The 19,567-nt window shown below is 46.0% G+C and overlaps 1 protein-coding gene across 1 annotated transcript in view; it reads left to right on the top strand.

Moving 5' to 3' along the window:
- Positions 1-18,369, top strand: part of Zzef1 (zinc finger ZZ-type and EF-hand domain containing 1) — a 122,209-nt gene extending 103,840 nt beyond the window's left edge. The window contains exons 45-55 of the mRNA XM_028787246.1: positions 1,409-1,600; positions 2,441-2,541; positions 4,114-4,249; positions 4,334-4,693; positions 6,475-6,618; positions 7,778-7,946; positions 8,498-8,596; positions 9,025-9,190; positions 13,359-13,512; positions 14,157-14,228; positions 15,885-18,369. Of these exons, the coding sequence (XP_028643079.1) occupies positions 1,409-1,600; positions 2,441-2,541; positions 4,114-4,249; positions 4,334-4,693; positions 6,475-6,618; positions 7,778-7,946; positions 8,498-8,596; positions 9,025-9,190; positions 13,359-13,512; positions 14,157-14,228; positions 15,885-15,965 (1,674 nt within the window). The 3' untranslated portion in view covers positions 15,966-18,369. The remainder of the gene's footprint in view (positions 1-1,408; positions 1,601-2,440; positions 2,542-4,113; positions 4,250-4,333; positions 4,694-6,474; positions 6,619-7,777; positions 7,947-8,497; positions 8,597-9,024; positions 9,191-13,358; positions 13,513-14,156; positions 14,229-15,884) is intronic.
- The last annotated feature ends 1,198 nt before the right edge of the window (positions 18,370-19,567 follow it).

Here is a 19,567-nt window from a genome sequence, read left to right as displayed (position 1 = left end):
TGCACCCTGAAGCAGAGCTTGCTTGTTCCAACCAGTTCCACCCTGTGTACTCTCATTCTGTGCAGCTTTGAAACCCAGCCTTGATTCTGTCTTCCTTAATCAGGGATCCTGACACCTGTCCTCCCCTGCCAGGAAAATGAATTGGGTGTTTGTTCAAAGAACCTTGGAGAAATATTTTGTGGAAACACATAATTGGCTATTATATTATGATAATAAAATGTGTTTTTGAATTACTATTTCCTTCTGAAGTTCCTTTGAGCTAAAATCAGTTTGCAAATACGACCACACTCATGTTTATCTTATGTAGGATTTCAGTCTATAATTTCACTTTATTGCTACTCCTCTGAAGCCTTAAATGTTTCTTAGTGGAATTCTCGTAGTTCCCAGAGGCTTCTAAGGTCAAGTGCTAGCATCTAGTGTAAGGGAAGCCGTGCCACCAGGTCGTGCTGTGTCCCTCACTTCCACAGATGCCTGCACTTGAAGAATCAGCTCTGGGTTTGCTTACATCTAAGGGAAATGTGCTAAAACACATTAATTTTATTTTTATTTTATATGTATGGGTGTTTTGCCTGCAAACATGTCTGCACTACTTGCATGACTAGTGCCCCATAGATGCCAGAAGAGGACATCAGTTGCCCTGGACTTCAATTACAGATAGTTGTGAGCTGCCATGTGGGTTTTGGGAATTGAACTCAAGTCCTCTGAAAAAGCATCCCGTGCTCTTCTTAACTGCTGAGCTGTATCTGCAAATCCTATAACCACCCTTTAATGGCTATGTGTAAGACTAGAAAGTGCTTGCAGGTTTTTGCCATTATTAATGCTTCACTGGCTGTATTTTGAACAACATTTTTTATGTATTTTGTCATTTCTAAAAGATAAGTTAGTAGGTCAAAGGATTTTTTTAAAGAAGTATTTATTTATTTATTTATTTATTCATTTAATATATGTGAATACAGTGTTGCTGGCTTCAGACACACCAGAAGAGGGCATCAAACCTCATTACAAATGGTTGTGAGACATCATATGATTACTTGGAACTGAACTCAGGAGTCTGCAAGAGCAGTCAGTCCTCTTAACTGCTGAGCCATCTCTCTAGCCCCAATATAAACATTTTAAATAGCTTAATAGTTACATTTCTCCAAAACAAGTTGGAAAAGTATAATACCCATTTGGGCCATCAAGAAAAGTTAATAAACACAAGGGCTTCGCATAGTTTTTGTTAGCATTTCCTCTGTTATATGTATAATTGAACATGCTTTCATGTTCCTTTACTAATCACATACTCATGCACATGTGTACATTTAATATCTTAAATCTCGTATACCCTTGAGTAATTAATGGCCTATGTCATCTTCTCACTCACTCAAACACTCATCTCCCTGCTCTGCTTGACTGACTGTGTGCGTAGATTCTGTCCATCATGCTGTACTCGTCAAAAAAAGAGATCAACACTCTGACTGAGCATGGAGACCTGGAGCTAGATGAGCGAGGGGACCAAGAGGAAGAACTGGACCGGCCAATTAGTAGCCCTGGAGAAGCAGAACAGAAGAAGCTAGACCCTCTTGAAAGTTTGGATGAACCCACCAGAATATGCTTCTTGGTATGTTCACTGGTCGTCATGTGGGTAGAGCATGGGCATCAAAGGAATGGGTTCTCTTTGGCTCAGGCTATGCTTCATCCTGAATATATCTAAGGACTGCAGAGGTAGCTCCGTGGTTGACTACTTGCTGGTCTTCCAGGAGACCCGGGTTGGATTCCCAGCACCCAAATGGGGGCACACAAAACTGTCTATTAACCTCAGTTCCAGAGGACCTAACACTCTCTTCTGACCTCCATGGTTACTAGGCTATACATTGGTACACTGCCAAAAATACAGGCAAAATATCTATTCACATAAATAAATTTTTAAAGCTTTTTGACTACTTAATTTGATGTCCTGAAAATTCATTTCCTGTTTAGTCTATTGTATATGGAAAAGAACTAGAACAATAATAGAGCTATATCATTGCAGTGGCTTTAAGATTAACTTATTTTATGTACATGGTGTATGCCTGTGTGATTTTATATGTTCCACATGCATACAGGAACCTATAGCATGTCAAAAAAGTCAGTGAACCCCCTGAAACTGGAGTTAGAGGTTGTTCTGAGCCACCTTGTGGGTACTAGCAACTAAACCCAGGTCCTCTGCAAGAACAATAAATATTTTTACCTCCTGAGCCATTTCTCTAGCCCCTAAAGTAGCTTTACATAGTACTGCACATTTTATAGTTCATATCATAGTACTCAAAATTTGATATGCTTTAGAAAGTAACTCCATATTGTTCTTCAGCTGTAACCTGGGGTAACCTGAAATAATGTCTTGTCACTATAATGAGTGCATATTGTCTGTGTCTTAAAGAACATAACCATATATGTCGTTTGCCTTCTTCCATGCCTCCAGATGGCTCATGATGCCCTCAATGCCCCTCTGCACATCCTCCGGGCCATATATGAACTGCAGATGAAAAAGACCGATTCTTTCTTCCTAGAGGTTCAGAAGAGGTAAAGACGTTTGAGATGCATTTAAGTGTTCCAAGTGAGAATGAAGAACCCTCACTTGCTGCCAGGGGATCTGGAGAGAGGTCCTGACAGGCCAGGCAGCCAAGAGACTGGCCTGGAGTTCTTCCTCATGCTCAGGAAAGGCAGCTGTATCACTTTGCCTGGACTATCTCTCAGAGTTTGACAGTTTCCTTTGAGAATGTCATGTGTGCACTCTTATAGGTTCAGACTTTGGGATACATCTCCTGCCATCCAATGAGCAGACGGCACAGGGTACAGCAAGTGCTGTGGCTCCAGAGTGATTTGGGCTCCCGTGTTTTCATCAGTGTAAATTATTTTTGTGACTTTTCCACAGAAATGATTATATAATCAACAGTATAACCTTCTCTTGGCCAGGAAGTTCAGAGATGGCTCCAGATCCATCTCCTGAATTTGTGCAGAACGTTATATATCTACCACCCAGTCTCCTCTTCTCTCCCCATGGCCTGGCTTTGATATCTATTTCCACACACACATCTTTTCCTCCTACCCTCTTTCCGTCTTGCTTCTCTGTCTCCTCCCTCCCTTGTTGCAGTTCTCAGAGAGTTCTCACATGCTAAACCACCTCCCTACCCCTTTAGCTTCTCATTCTAATGTGTAATGAATTTCAGTGAACTGCCTTCACGTTTCCATTTACCCTGTGCATTACCTAAATCCTGTGTGAGATGGAGCAAGGCGTGTGAGAGAACAGCAGTCAGGGTACAGCCTGAGCTACTGGTAACTAAAACCACAGGAGGCCCTCAGACTGAAGCACACAGAATGTGTGCTTCTTGCACATAACCATCCAGAGGCAGACAGGCAGGGAAAACTGGGAAGACAGCCCACTTGATAAAGTATGTGTCATGCAAGCAGTAGGATCTATACCCATGTAAAAGCTAGGCCTGGCAGGACTTGTCTATAACTCTGGTAATGGGGATGTGGGGATAGAGAAGTGGATTCCTGAAGCTTATTAGTTAGTGAGTCTAACCAAATCAGGAAGTTCCAGATTCCGTGAGAGACCCTATCTCTAAAAATAAGGTGGAGAACAAGGTAATGAGGTCAGCTTCCCATACACACATCCCAAAATAAAGAAAGATAAATAGGCTGGGAGAAATGTCTCAGTGGCTGAGAACACTTGCTGACTTGCAGAGGACCTGGGTTTGATTTCCAGCATCCATATGGCAGTATGCAACCATCTTTGACACTAGTTCCAGGGGATCTAGCACCTTCTTTTGAGGCCAGGCCTGCATGTGATGCACAGACATAAATATAGACAAAACACAAACACAAAAAGTAATTTTTGAAAAATAAGGATAAAGAGGAAAGTGGTTCCATGGGGACAGTTTACATCTCTTCCATGGGGATATGCTTAGAAGTCTATGTGTATGCATGAATGGATGAATGCTGTGACCCTAGTTTGCAAAGTACAGCAAGTGATGGTGTAATTGGTGGGAAGATGATAGTGAGTATAGCCCTGGGCACTTTGTAACAAGTGCAGTGTATTTTAAGCTCTTGTCTCTCCCCACTTTCTGTGCCTATCTCTGGGCTCCCCTTCAGGTTTGATGGGGATGAGCTCACCACAGATGAGAGGATTCGCTCCTTGGCACAGAGGTGGCAACCCAGTAGGAGTCTGAGGCTGGAGGAGCAGAGCGCCAAAGCTGTGGACACAGACATGATTATCTTGCCATGTTTGGTATGTCACCTGTCTTGGGATCAAAGTGTGTGCACCCCATACTGAGAAGCCCGGGCCTCTGTAACGATGGTCTTGGCTTTGCAGTCCCGGCCTGCACGCTCTGACCAAGCCACTCCTGAATCGAACCCTGTGACCCAGAAGCTGATTTCCAGCACAGAGAGCGAGCTGCAGCAGAGCTATGCCAAGCAGCGCAGGAGCAAGAGTGCTGCCCTCCTGCACAAGGAGCTGAACTGCAAGAGCAAGAGGGCTGTCCGAGACTACCTCTTCCGTGTGAATGAGGCCACAGCAGTCCTATATGCTCGCCATGTGCTCGCCTCCCTGCTGGCCGAGTGGCCAGGGCACGTGCCAGTGAGTGAGGACATCCTGGAGCTTAGTGGCCCTGCACATATGACCTACATTTTGGATATGTTCATGCAGCTGGAAGAAAAGCACCAGTGGGAGAAGGTAGCTATCTCTGCTCAGCCCAGGCTCCTCTCTGCCCCTTTTCTATATCTCTGGCCCTGGGGTGTTTGAATGGTACAGCCCCTTGACAGGTATGAATACAGCAGACATAAGGGCTATGCTCGTCTGGTCCCTGGGTTTTCTGGAATTGAGCTCACAGCACAGACCTGAGTGAGTGTAGAGAACACTTGCAGCAGTAGTCCCTGAAACCGGCCTTGGCCTTGACTGTTTCACAGCTGTAGGTCTGACAGACAGCTCTCCTAGCTAGCCTGTGTCTTCTCAGGCCCCTGGAACTTCACATAATGCAGAGTCAGGGGACAAGGTACTCAGGATGCCCAGGTAGCCTGTCACCATAATACAACACGGCTTCCAATGAGGGTTTTGCCTTCTGTTTTAAATTGTCATCTCTAGACTGTCTATGAAAGTCAGGTGATCTGCCCTCACGCCTGGGTTGCACTATGACCTTGCTTGTATAGGTAGAGGCTTATCCAAGACTCTGGCTTCTGGTGATGGAGATTTCTCCAGAGTCCATGAGATTGTGTGAAGCCTGGTTCTCCAATCTGAAGTTTTAAGTTGAAGGCCATGTTGTATTTTGATTTTTCTTTTCTAATTTATTTTTATTTTATGTGTACAATATTATGCCTACATGTAAGTACTTCATGTGTGTGTTACACCCTCAAAGGCCAAAAGAGGGTATCCTATCCCCCAAAACTGTAGTTTAAAATGGTTGCGAGCATTCCTGTGCATGCTGCAAACTGAATTAGAGTCCCCTGTCAGAGCAGCCGGTGCTCTTAACCACTGAGCCATGTGTCCACTCCATCTGTTTTGTTTTTATATCACATCTCCCTTGTTTTCTTTTAGAATAATGCTGTGAGGCAAGAAAGATAGCTGAGCAGTTACAAGCACTTGCTGCTCCTGAAGAAGGTATAGGTTTAGTGCCAGCACTCATGCTGGGCAGTTCACAATCTTCTACAACTCCAATTCTGGGGGGACCCATTACCTTTTTCTGCCTACACAGACACCTACATATCTTCAAGCCACGTGCATACATATAAATGAATGTCTAACTAATGCTAGGTCATTTTCCAATTCCTACTGCATAGAAGCAGAGAGCCCAGCATTACAGAAAACATCCTGGTCCACACCTTAGCATCCCTGTGCACTTACTCCTTCTGATGCAGGTTTAGTCACTCTCTCCTCAGTTTCAGGTTCAGAAACCATGGGTCATGTTACTCCTCTCACTCCCATGCAGTGTGCTGAGCATGGGGAAGTTGATGTGTTCTCTGACCTTGTTTTGCCCACCAGGACCATTGGTTTCTGCAAACCCTAGATTGTTAGCTAGCATCACAGCCCTGCAGGCACTGGCAGCATGCTCTAGCCTCATCTGCCCTCCATTGAAGGGCAGTAGCAGGCAGCCACTGCCTTGGCAGGCCCCTGACTTAGACATGTCTTTCTTTGCCCATTGGTCCCGGAGCTCCTCATTTTGGCCGTTTCACCCTATGTGCTGTAATGTGTACTTATAGCTCCTTCTACCTGCTTGGTGGTGAGTGTTTTAGGGGCCTGGAACATCTATGATTAGTTTTCTCCTTGAAGGCCCCCCTAGAAGTGATTATTCTGATTCAAAACAGGGCCTGTTAAGAGGTAGAGCTGGAGTTGCATTTGGGGATATGTTGGATGGTTGCCAGTGCCTTCGAGTAAGTGGATCTCAGACTGAAGTAGGCTCTCCCTTTTTCCTCTTGATGACACTACCTGGCCCTGCCCTTTCCCACCTTCTATCTTCTCAGATCCTACAGAAAGTACTCCAGGGCTGCCGAGAGAACATGCTGGGGACCATGGCCCTGGCTGCCTGTCAGTTCATGGAGGAACCCGGAATGGAGGTGCAAGTGAGGGAATCTAAACACCCATATAACAACAACACCAGCTTTGAGGTACAGCTGAGCTTCAGAAACTCTATCTCCATCTTCTCACCAACCCTGACTAAGAACATATTTCCTTGTCTCCTGTATAAAGCCATGAGTCCTGGGTAGCCAAGTCTCCCCTTCTCCAGACTGATGTGTATCAATAGGAAAACATGGGCTTCTGGCCTCAGAGGAGAGTCTGCTTTTCCCATAGTAAGCTCTCCCAAGTGACTCCTCCTCAGCTTCCAGCAGTCAGTTTGTATGGGGGTCTACAGTCAACTTCTTTAACTGTCTTGACCAGGCCACACCTTGGAGACACAAACCCCTTTTTAATTACCTAGCCCTCAAAGCTTCATCTTTTCCATCCTGAACTTGTGTCTAAATAGAGAACCCTAAGAATTTGCCTAAGAAGGCATGGGCCACCTCAGGCGTTCTCACTGACTCGATGTCGTACACCTTTCCTTAGCCCCTTAGATATGTTGGGGCTGGCAAGGCCTGGGCTCCTAAGGGAATAGCCAATGGCAGCTGGGACAGGGACACAGAAGCTGGCTCAGAAGTTGACTTGATCACCTAAGGTATCATTTCACAGAGATGTGAACATCCTCACCCTCTCCTTCTAAGCCTCTTCTCTCCCCTGTCCCAAGCTTCACCTCATTCGCTCAGATGCCAAATTGTACTGCAGAGAGGATCATCCTACCTTCCCGACTGCCCCAGACTGGCCTTTGGGGCTCCTGTTGCTACACCTTCCTCGTTCTCCCCAGTTATCCCCTGGCCTGGCTCCTTAACAGCTGTGATTCTTTTTCAGGATGAGATCAGAGTCAGTCCGGACACCTCTCCTTAGTACACATGGTCAGGGCACAGCCTCTGAAACCTCATCCAAGCACACTCCTGCCTCCCTCAGAGCATGCAGACATTTCCAGTGTGGCTCCCCACCTTCCCAGGAGCCCTGCTGAGCCACTCTGATGTTCATCTGTCTCTTCCCCCCCTCCCCCGCCCCAGAAGCTCCCTGTAAATACCCTTACTCTGGCTGCCCACTGTGCCCCACCATCACAGTCTTTGTTCAACACCTTGGCTAAATTAAGCTGGAGGAAGGGATGTGGCTTCCTCGTGCTCCATGTCCCTGGTCACAGTGATAGCCATAGTGGCAGCTAGTGACAGTGATAGAAGTATTCTCTGCCTCCCTCCCTAGGATAAAGTTCACATTCCTGGCGCAATCTACCTCTCAATCAAATTTGACCCTCAGTGCAACACAGAGGAAGGCTGTGATGAACTAGCCATGTCCAGCAGTAGTGACTTTCAGCAGGACCGGCACAACTTCAGCGGGTCGCAACAGAAGTGGAAAGATTTTGAGCTTCCAGGTAATTAAAAAAAAAAATTCACTATATAGACTTTTCCTTTAAAATTTTTTGTTTGTTTGTTTGTTTGTTTGTTTGTTTGAGGGGTTGAATTTGTGTCACAGTGCACCTGTGGAGATCAGAGGATAACTTGTTGGAGTCAGTTTTCTCCACATGGATCCTGGGGAACTCAGGTTGTCAGACTTGGCAACACACGCTTTTGCCCCATGAACCTTCTCCCCAGCCTGATGTAGACTTCATAGGAAGCATTTAGACATAATAGTGAGACCCAGTGAGATGACTCAGTGGTAAGGGCACTTGGGTGCCAAGCCTGGCAACCGAGTTCAAGCACCAGGACCCACATGGTGGAGAGAACCAGCTACACACATACCTTGGCATGTACATGTCTACCCCCCACATATACTTCTCACCCCAAAATAAGTAAAAGGAAAGCAAACTTTTAAAGAGGAATTGTTGGCAGATTTTTAAATGAGCTTTATGTATTTAATGAGAAAGACTCCAGTTGCTATTCTTCTTGCTCCTGTATCCTGACCTGTCTCTGGTTTGTGACCCAGGAGATACTCTGTATTACCGATTTACCTCGGACATGAGCAACACCGAGTGGGGCTACCGATTCACTGTGACAGCTGGACACCTGGGGCGGTTCCAGACAGGTGTGTGCTTCCCCCTTCCTGTTTGCAGACTCTGCCTACCAGTCACACTCTGGCCAGAGGTGTCATTATGTTACTGACTTGTGTTAAAATCAAAGCAAGACTTGTGTCTTAGACCTTCCAAATGTCTCACAACCCCCGTACCTGGCTTTCTTCACAAGGTCATAGATGGCTACTTAATTGTACGCTTGAATGGTCAGATAAAAGAGTCTTCTAAAAGAAGACCCTTGGGGGTTTTTGCCAGGGCCTTTTGCAAAAATGAGGAACTAAGAATGTTCTTGTGTTATTTTACAAAAAGAAATTTAGTTTTAGCCAGAATTTAAATATTCACAAGATTTCACCATATCTATTAAAATGTTTACATTTTACAACATGTAAAACTTTTAATCTAATAATTGTTTTTAAAATGTATGTGTTTGGGATGCTACCAGGGTTTGAGATCTTGAAGCAGATGTTGTCTGAAGAAAGGGTTGTACCTCACCTCCCATTGGGCAAAATCTGGGAGTGGCTGGTGGGTGTGGCCTGCCGCCAAACTGGTCATCAGCGACTGAAAGCCATCCACTTACTGCTGAGGATTGTGCGATGTTGCAGCCACAGGTAGGCTGTGTGGCTCAGTCTCTGGAGATACCCCCTCCTATTCTGTTTCCTAATTCCTTTGTTAATGGCATCTCTAAATGTAATTTTAATGCCATTCCCTTTAAGTTAGTGGGTTTTGTGTCCTTGTTTAAGTAATTTTTGCTTCATTCAAAGGTCATAAAGGTATCTGCTATTTCTCTCTAGAAGCTTAGCTGCTTTTCCTTTCATAAGACGTTTGTCATCAACCTGGGATGAATGTTGGTATAAGAGTTTGAGTTTTTAGTGTTTTGCTCTGGCTCTCTGCTTGTTCAGAATCCACCTTTGACCTGAGCACTCTGCACTGTAACCTCTGGTCCCACATGTGAGTAACTTTGGGCATTTTCTTGTCTGTAGCCGGATGCTGTCTTAAAGACTGCAGACTTATGACTGATTTACATATCTAATCATTTAATTGTGGAAGTCCTTCAGCTTGCTTCTTCACTTCAAGATTGTCTTGGGTGCTTTTTTGTTTTTTTGTTTTTTTAAGATGAAGGTTCAATATGGAGCCTAGGCTAGCCTACAGCTCTGAGTCTTCCATCCACAGCTTCCTGAGCACTGGGATTTCAGGTGTACCTATGTTGGGGGTGTGGTTTTTCACTTTTGGTTTGTTTGTTTGTCTGTAGACAGGGTCTCACTATGTAGCTCTGGCTGGCCTGGAACTCACTATATTAGACTGGTCTCATACCCAGAGGCCAGCCTGCATGCAACACTGGTCTCACACTCAGAGGTCAGCCTGCATGCAACACTGGTCTCACACTCAGAGGTCAGCCTGCATGTAACACTGGTCTCACAGTCAGAGGTCAGCCTGCATGTAACACTGGTCTCACAGTCAGAGGTAAGCCTGCATGCGACACTGGTCTCACACTCAGAGGTCAGCCTGCGTGCAGCACTGGTCTCACACTCAGAGGTCAGCCTGCATGCAACACTGGTCTCACACTCAGAGGTCAGCCCGCATGCAGCACTGGCTGTGCGGAGCATTTCTAACCCTAATCGCCTACATATTTTCTCATAATTTATAGATCTTTTTACCCAAAGGTTACCTATCCATTTTTATATTGGCATATTAATTTCTACATGTACAGAAGATCAGGGTCATCCTCAACTACATATTGAGATTAGGGGCAGCTCAGAATACATGAAACCCTGTCTCAAAAGTGGGGGGAGTAGGGGGGAAGGGTGGATAGAGAGATGGTTCAGTCTGTCAAGTGTCTACACAAGCATAAGGATCTGAGTTCAGGTCTTCAGCACTTGGGGAAGGAGAATAGCAACAAGTAGGTCCCTGGAATTCATAGGCCAACCGCCTAGATGACCCAATGAGATCGGAACGCATCTCAAAAAAAAAAAAGGTTCATGGGGCTAGAGAGATGGCTCATCAGTTAAGAGAGCACTTGTTGCTCTTGCAGAGAATTTAGGTTCAAGCTCCAGCACCTGCATGGTAGTCCATTATCCATAACTCCAATTCCAGTTCCAGGGGATCCAGTGCCACCTTTAGACCTCCAGGGACACCAAGCATGCAAATGAGTGCATATACACGAAAGTAAAATAATCACACATAAAATGAAATTAATGTATCTATAAAAAAAATTTTAATACAAAGTACAGAGTGACTGAGAAAGACCCCTGATGTTGACCTCTGACCTCCACATGAACACTCACAGCATCTACACACACATGCACATGAATACATACATAGACCATACAAATATATATACACAAAGCCATAAAAAAGTATTTCAGGCTGGTGTGATGCCACATGCATTTAATCCCATCAGTGAGGCAGAACAGTTGTATCTCTGTGAGTTGGAGACCATCCTGGTCTACATAATGAATTCTAGGCCAGCCAGTGCTACGTAGTAAGTCCCTATCTCAAATTGAAAAAGGAAAAACAACTTTATGTGTCCCCATCACCCTTGTATGCATATCTGTGCCCTGTTGTTCATACTCCCCAACCTCCACTATGGCCAGTGAAACTTTTTTGTGATGGTGGGACTTGAACCCATGGCGTTCCACATGGTAGGCTGGAACTGAGCCATATACAACCCCAGCCTCCTAATAGCTCTGGATATCAGTTTGAGGGGAATCATATTCCATAGAATGCTGATCCTCTGATCCACAGCCATTTTCTCTTCTTCCATTGTGTAGGTCCTTGAAATCATTTATACACTTCTGTGTACGATTCATAAAGAATTTGTTTGATGTATTCCTTGGTATTTAATGTTTTTATGCTATTATAATTATTATTTAAATCTTTTGCTGTTTATGATGGTCAGTGCCTATAATCTCAGCACCTAGAAGGCTAATGTCCAAGGCCAGCCTGAGCTACATTGTTAAGACTGTCTCTGATTTTGTTTTGTTGGTATATCACTTTGGCCTGACATCTGCTCTGAGTGAGGATGTGGACTAGGCCACACTCAGTTGTGGCATCTGTGATGGTGAGTCCTAGTTCTCCCTCTCAATGCTCCCTCACAGGAGCAGGGTTTGGCCTTTTACTCTGACAGGACTTCTGCTATAGTGTTGAATAGAAGTAGGAATGTGGCCGTAGCCTCACAGTCCTCAGAAGAAAAGGCTCATGGTTTCTGTCCTGTATGCATAGTAGCCATGCATCCCACTCAAACCTCTGAGCACTGGGAGCTTCTCTTTCCTGCCTTCAGGTGTGTGGGTAAAATACATACACTGTATGAGTCCGTCCAAAGTGATGATATTCAAAGGAAAAAGGAATATGAAGATAGTTTTTTAAAATTAAAGGAATATTCAAGTCAGGAAGAGAAAGTTCACTGTCAGTCCCTAGACTGGCAGCAGGAGGATGAGAGAGGGCTGGGGGTGCTTGCTGTTAGTTCCATGTCCCCATATGCAGACATTGTGTGTTATGTCATTTAGCTCCACATGAGCTCCCATCCCAGTAAAGCACCTGGATGCTATACTCTATAAGCAATGTCACATTGCCAAGGTCTTTGGGCTGGCAGGCCCTTCTGGCTATGGTGCAGTGTCTGTCCACAATTTGCTGGCTTCTCTCCTGCACTCCTCAGCCTGGGGGGAACTTTCATGTACCTCCCTCTGGCCCTTCATGCCAACAACACTCAGGGTTCTCAGCACACAGGTCTGAGAAGGATTAGGCCTTCTCCTAGAGGCAAGATTTCAGGTCCAGCAAGCTTGCAAGTATATTTTCTTTTTTATAATTGTATAATTGTCTTCCTTCCTTCCTTCCTTCCTTCCTTCCTTCCTTCCTTCCTTCCTTCCTTCCTTCTTTTTTTTTAAAGACAGGGTTTCTCTATGTAGTTCTGTCTGTCCTGGACAAATTTTGTAAACCAGACTGGCCTCAAACTCACAGAGATCCACCTGCCTCTCTCTGCCTCTGCCTCCTGAGTAGGTGGGAGTAAAGGTAGGCAGTGCCACCACCCTGTGCAAGTATATTTTCTATTTTGTTATTGAATATCAAAATGTTTGTCTTCCTTGTCCATTCAGTAGTTCTTTGTTTCTTTCATTTGTACGTTTTATTTTATATGTGATGTGTTATACCTTGCTTTTTCCACTTAATAATTAGCTTAAGCTGCATGGTAGCTTACACCTGTAATTCTAGTATTTGAGAGGCTGAAGCAGGATTGTGAAGACTTCAAGGACAGCCTAGGGTACCAAGTGAAACAAAATAAAACACATTTGCCTGGAGATTTTCTTTATAGGGACTATTTTTAAAAACATACAATAAGGGCCAACAAATTAGCTTAGTGGGTTAAAATATTCCCACTGAGGCTGATGGCCTCAGTTTGATCCACAGAACCCACATGGTGGGAAGGAAGAACCAACTCCCACAAGTTATCCTCTGCTCACCATGTGCATGCTAAGGTACACACACTCACACACACTCCCCCCATAAGTAAATATATAAATAAATGATAAATAAGTGTAAAAACAGTTCAAAGAAAAACTGCAGTGACCCCTGTGAGCATACTTCCAGCCCTCTGGATTCTTCAGAATCATTTTTGGGGTTCAGGCACTGTCCTCCTCCTTCTTTACTGTTGGTGACTGTGACCATTTCAGAGAGAAAAGAGGTGGCTATATTACTATGGGGTAGAAAAAGGAGAACCTGACCTGCAGTTTCTTTCTTGGGTGGTCTACTTCTGAGTAAAATGACCCCGTGCTTGTCCCCCCTCAGTGACCCCTGTGACCTTGGGCTGTTGAAGCCCCTGTGGCAGCTCTTTACGCACATGGAGTACGGCCTGTTTGAGGATGTGACGCAGCCTGGCATTCTCCTGCCTCTACACCGAGCCCTCACTGAGCTTTTCTTCGTCACTGAGAACCGTGCCCAGGTAAGGATGTGTCCACCTCTTACCCTGAAGTCTGGGCAGAGAGGATTGTACCTCTATGTGCTTTTACCAATTCCTGCTCATGGAAGGACTAGTGTTACACCCAAGCCTGCAACCCCAGTTGTCTAGGCTGCACAAGGAGGCAGACCTGGGCCTACAGTCCAGCATTCCCAAAACACATACCCATATCCTCAACCCTGGAGGAGGGAACCTCAAGTAAACTTAGATTGTTTATTTTGTCTGGCCTGTAGCCAAAGGGGGCTAGGGACTGCCTTAGACTGGCTCTTGACAACAGGGACTTCTGGAAAATCAAACAGATATGTTCCTCTTCCTCCTCCTCTTTCTTCTCCAAGGCACAATAGACTCATTGAATTGCCACATGAAAGGGCCTTTCACAAGTCTTTTGCCTGTCTTCCTCAGAAAGACATGACAACAGTACCCTGCCTGGTCACCCTGTTGCATCAGGGATAGCTCTGGAACCAGGTCCCTGGTCCTTCCAGCTAGGCTCCTTCACAGCTGTAGAGTTTATAGTGTCACAGTTGCCTCGAAGTGATCTTGCTTACCCCTGGAGGCACCATCTGTTTGTGGGTTCCTCTGTTCAGCCCTCCTGCATTCTGTCATTCAAGGAGCCCATGCTGTCTTTACAGGAGCTTGGCCTGCTGCAGGAGTACCTGCTGGCCTTAACCACTGAGGACCACCTTCTCCGATGTGCAGCACAGGTACCTCCTCCCTGTCCCCAAAGAGCTGCCCTGTGGGTCATGTTGCTGTGACAGATAACACCACCTGACTTGCCGGAACTGGGGGTGGGGGATGTGAGAGTTACATGACAGGACCAGACCCTGCCGGAGTTTACATGGAGCTCAGCTGCACTGCAGTCACTTCCTTCTGCTCTCAGAAAGAGCAGGGAGCCCCATTCATCACCGTCACTCATATTAAACTGTGGGGTCAGAAGACACAGCAAGAATTTGTGTCTCTAAAAGCAAAACAGCCAGTGCCTTCACTTTAGTTGGCTGATCTTGGAAGTTTCCATAGATTTAGATTTTAGATATTTTTGGATTTTTTGGATGTTCTTTGCTTCCCCGGTAGGAAAACTCCTCTTCTGACAGCTGTGCTTCTAAATGAGGGAGGACCCAGGGAAGCTGTTCGGTATTACCCTGTAGACATCAGTGTGTATCTTAGAGGTTGGACTTAAGTGTCTAAATTAGAACAATGCTTAAACATTTACGTATCAATTCAATTTTTAAGACAGTAGTAAACACATTTCATGTTAATGTGATTTGGGAAAAATCTGTTCAAAACAAAATAATTTTGAGGAGGATGGCCCTAGTTCCATTTTTGCAGACTTCTTTAATGTCTGCCTCAACAAAAGACAGCTGGACTCTTGTACTCATCTGCCCAGTACTCATCCTGGAAAAGGAAGTGTCGTGCCCTAGACTAGAGCAGACAGATGTGGGATCGCCACCGCTCATAGAACTTTACTCAGGTAGGCATCTGCCTGGGACTCTTCCCAGAGCCCAGTCCTTCAAGGAAGGCTCTCTGGAAGGTTAGAAGTGTTTTGCTCAAAACTGGGGCTCTCTGGGTGGTGGTGGCACACGCCTTTAATCCCAGCACTTGGGAGGCAGAGGCAGGTGGATTTCTGAGTTTGAGGCCAGCCTGGTCTACAGAGTGAGTTCCAGGACAACCAGGGCTACACAGAGAAACCCTGTCTCGAAAAACAAAAACAAAACAAAACAAAACAAAACAAAAAACAAAAAAAAAACTGGGGCTCCCCTACCAAAGCAAGAGAAAAGCAGGTGGGGCTGCTGAGACCTCTTAGCAGCCATCCATCCACACTGGTACTATGGCCCTTGCCTTCTTGGTGTGCTATAAGAGATTTTGATGTGTGGCTGCTTTGGTTCCAGCTTTCTCTCCCATGGACTTGACTGGCCCTCATGCTCTTGCCCCAGGAATATCTAGTCTCCCTTCCCCTGGGACCCTCCCCACAGCTGGCCAGTTTCTTCACTGCTGTTCTGCCTTGTAGCCATGTCCTTCTGGGACAGCTGCTTTCCCCGCACTGTTTGTGAGCTCCTCGTGGGTACCTCTCCTCTAGCACTGGCTGTTGACTTGTGTGAACCTCCATGCTTCCCTTCTGTACCTTTATATGGTTTTCCCAGACCCTGCCTCAGCAATGAGACTACTACCATGGCCCATGGTTACTTATTACCTACACCAGGGATTTCCTATGGGCTTTGGTTTTGTTTTCTTTCCCATTCTACCTGTGAGCCACTGGGAAAGGGGGACTATCTCTGGCTCACCTTATCCAGCTAAGGGACTTAGACTCAAGGATGAGGAAGTCAGTGGTTCTTGATGTTGGGAACTGCTCTTTCCCTCCACAGGCTCTGCAGAACATTGCTGCTATCAGCCTGGCCATCAACTACCCAAACAAGGCCACCCGCCTCTGGAATGTTGAGTGTTAGCCCCTGTGTGCTATGCATGGACTTGATAATTTCTCTACAGGGGTTTATAGCAGACCTCCAACCTTGCTCAGGAAACCCCTGCAGCCTCTGCACCCAGCTCTCTTTGAGCCCACCCCCTGCTCCCATCTGAATGCCAAGCAGCCGCCTCATCAAAAGGCCCACTGTGCAGGTGCCACATGTCCAAGAAGGCACAACTGTGCAGAGTGGCTCAGAAAGAGCCATCAGGAGGCCTTGGGAAAGTTATTCAGAGACTAGAGAGCAGTCTCCTCCAGGGGAGTCACAGCACTGAAGACCTGGAAGCAGTCTCTGAAAAGATTCTGTCTCCACTGAGTGGGAGGTGCCTCGGCTTGCCATCAGGAGAAGGCATCATCCACCCAGAGCTACCTTTGCAGTAAGACTCGCAGCTTGCAGTAGCAGTGGCCCAGTTGGGAAACCAGCCTACATCCAACATGAGCACCTCCCAGCCACCTCCAGTTCTCAAGCAGTCTTCATCATGCCACAGCTCAGCTGGCCAACTCACAGTGAGAGCAAGTGCCCTTGGGAACAGCTGACAGACTCTGCTTGTCACCCATGCAACAGCTCCCAGCACACGTCTGTGTTTCTTCATTTGTTTTAGTATGTTTTGGTTTCCCCCTCATGTTTTTAGAAGAGAACCACATGGACTCCCTGAGAGGTCCCCTAGGGAATGCCCAGGGACAAACTGGTATTTGTGGAAGTGACAGAAATGGAGGGACTCTCCAGCACCTCAGTGCCAGCAGTGCTCTCAGAGGAGCCCTTGTTCAGTAGTCAGGACATATCTGATTATACTTCTGCTCCAAGGTCATGGTGATTGGCACACCTACCACCTTGGACCTCTCACCTGGTTATTTAGTCATCCCCTGTCTAGCAATAACTACATTTGTTCTAGTGAATGCTTTTGCGTTTTTCCTTATATGGCTTTAGCATTGCCCTGAAGTGCTTATGACTTTTTTTCCCCAGAGCCACAGAGTGGGATGCTGGGTCAGCATCAGGCCGTGGACTTTCAGGAAGAAAGAATCCTGAGGCACTTGTTGTTGAAGGGCAGGTATCTGGGCCAGAGGCATGTCTCACTTCGTAGGCCTAATGCAGAAAGGCTCCTGATAGCCAGGGCCACACTTGGCTGGCTTGTGCTGTGGCCAGGCTTTCCCCCTTTGGCCTCTGAAGACCCTTCTGGGAATGGGCACGAGTCTGCATTGGCAGAACCTGAGCCTGCGGGTGTGGGAGCATCTTGTGCAAAGGTGCTATGCTGTCTGGCACCACTTCCTGCCCAGTCATAGAATTAGGTTATCTGATGAACTCCAGCACACAGGAAACATGGCCACAGAACAGGAGGGGATGGGTTATAAAAACACAGAAACAAATAGAGTGACCTATGGTCTACCACCCTGACATCAGAGGGAACTTGATCCAGGTCACATGGTATGGGACATGGTGCATGCCAGCCCAGAGGAACCTCTTTCTCATCTTTTGCTCTTTGCCAAAGCACCTGAGCTTTGCCAGCTCCCTAAACCCCTGAGAAGGCCCCTGTTGCATGCCATTCCCTCCAAGTAGGTCTCAGATGAGAGTCAGAACAAGTCTCAGTGCACGGTGGCTCAGATCACACAGCAGTTAAAAGACAACGGGGGAGGAGATGGCACACTCACACCTCTCCACACCTCAGACTGAGTAGAGAGAGCAGATGGGCAGGGCAGGGCAAGGCCAGAAGCCTCCCTTGGGACAGTGGCCCCAACTCTCCTCCCACCCTTCCATCAGGAAGAGCAATTGTAAATAAGTATACGTGCTGGACTGCTGAACTCCATAGATCCTCTCCATTCACTGCTTGCTGTGTTCTCTCCTGTGCTTCTGTTTGCATAGAATGAGCTTCAGTTTGCCCTTCACATACCATAGCTGCACTCTGACAGGGTCCCTCCTCACCTGGCCACCTGCAGCCCACTGCCTCTGCTTCTCTAGGCCACTGGGTGGCACTGCTGAGCCAAGCCAATGTCTCCTGACCCCAGCCAGGGCAGGAGGTCCCAAAGGATTTCCATCAAGGCCAATGTCCCCTTGACTCTTAGGAGGCAAGACAGCCTGGACCGGGACAGAACTGGCAGGCATAAGGGGTTGTGGAAACACGTGCCTAATCTATAAAGAATTCTGTTCCAAATCATATATATTGTACAGACACTGTTCTAATGAGAGGAGTGACTTATTTTCATCATCGTTTTTAATTTGTTTTCTTACGGGTTTACGATTTTGAATTTTTCTTATTTGGTTGAAAGAAAGAATTTTGATTATATCAGCTGAGTGAGTTCAGCCTGTAAAAAGAAGGTTTTAAGTTGTGGATAAGATATGCAAATGAAGAGAAATATATTGTAAAAATTCTATATAAAAAAAAAGTACAACTCTGTGTGGATTTTTCCCTTTTCCCTTCCATGTCCCCTTACCCCTGTGGAAGAACCTTGCTGTATACCCAAGGCTGCCCGAAACTCACAGTCCCCTGCCCATGTCTCTCATGCCTGGCCCTTCAGTTTCTCTTGTGAAGTATACTTTGAAGTTTATGCCCAGCCAAACAGATAGGATTTACAGAACCTTGTCACTGCCTGCTTGTGGGAAGGAGTCCAGAAGATCCCTCAGGGGCCCGGCCTCTGCTGGCTGAATTGTGAGCCTTGCCCTTCACTGTGACCATCCAGGGGATCCATCTTTGGGCAGTGCCTTCCTTGGGTATCATCCTAGTAATCTCATTTCTGTCTGTGGAATGCTGCCTTTCCCATTTCCTCTTGCAATCAGGGTGGCTGTGAGCCGTTCTTGGCACAGAAACAGATACCTGCTAGGAGCCTTAGGGCAGTGGTTCTTGGCCTGTCACGACACCTTCCACAGGGGTCACATAACAGATATCCTGCATATCAGATATTATATTAACAATAATAGTGGCAAAATTATATTTATGAAGTAGCAATGAAAATTTTATGGTTGGGGGTCACCACAACATGAACTATTTTAAAGGGTGGCAGTATTAGGAAGGTTGAGAATCACTGTGCTATGAGAATTCTTGTTCACATTGAGCTGACAAAGCACTGGGCTTGGAGACCCCACTGTAGCCTGCTGCCATCGGGTGGAAAGCGGTGAGCCAGAGAGCCAATACACAGCTGTTAAAGCAGGCAGATAGGACTGGGATTCCTGACTGCATTGTCTGAGTACCTACTGAGGATCACGGGGAGGAGAGAGGATGGGAATAAGAGCGCTTGTGGTTGGCTGGTCTCTTCCCACTTTTCAATGAAAAATTTCTCTGACCCAAATTTAGGCAATAGTTTAAATTAAAAAAAAAAACTGTTCCAGGAAAGAACTACATAGTCCTATTAAATAGGTGTATATGTGTGTGTTTGTGTTTGTGTATAATGTATGTATGTATGAAAATGTTCCACTACTGAAGTTTTTCAAGCCTTCAAAAGTTTAGGGGCCACTGAGATGGCTCAGTGGATGAAGGGGCTTGCAGCCCAGCCTGATAATCTGAATTTAAACCCAGAAAGAGAAGAGAATGGAGTCTTAAAAGTTATCTTCTAACTTCCACATACAGAGACAAGATAGATGATTGATTGATAGATAGA

The sequence above is a fragment of the Grammomys surdaster genome, unplaced genomic scaffold (assembly GCF_004785775.1).
Source record: "Grammomys surdaster isolate TR1022 unplaced genomic scaffold, NIH_TR_1.0 125621, whole genome shotgun sequence".
NCBI lineage: Eukaryota > Metazoa > Chordata > Mammalia > Rodentia > Muridae > Grammomys > Grammomys surdaster.
This window is presented reverse-complemented; position numbering and strand designations above follow the sequence as displayed.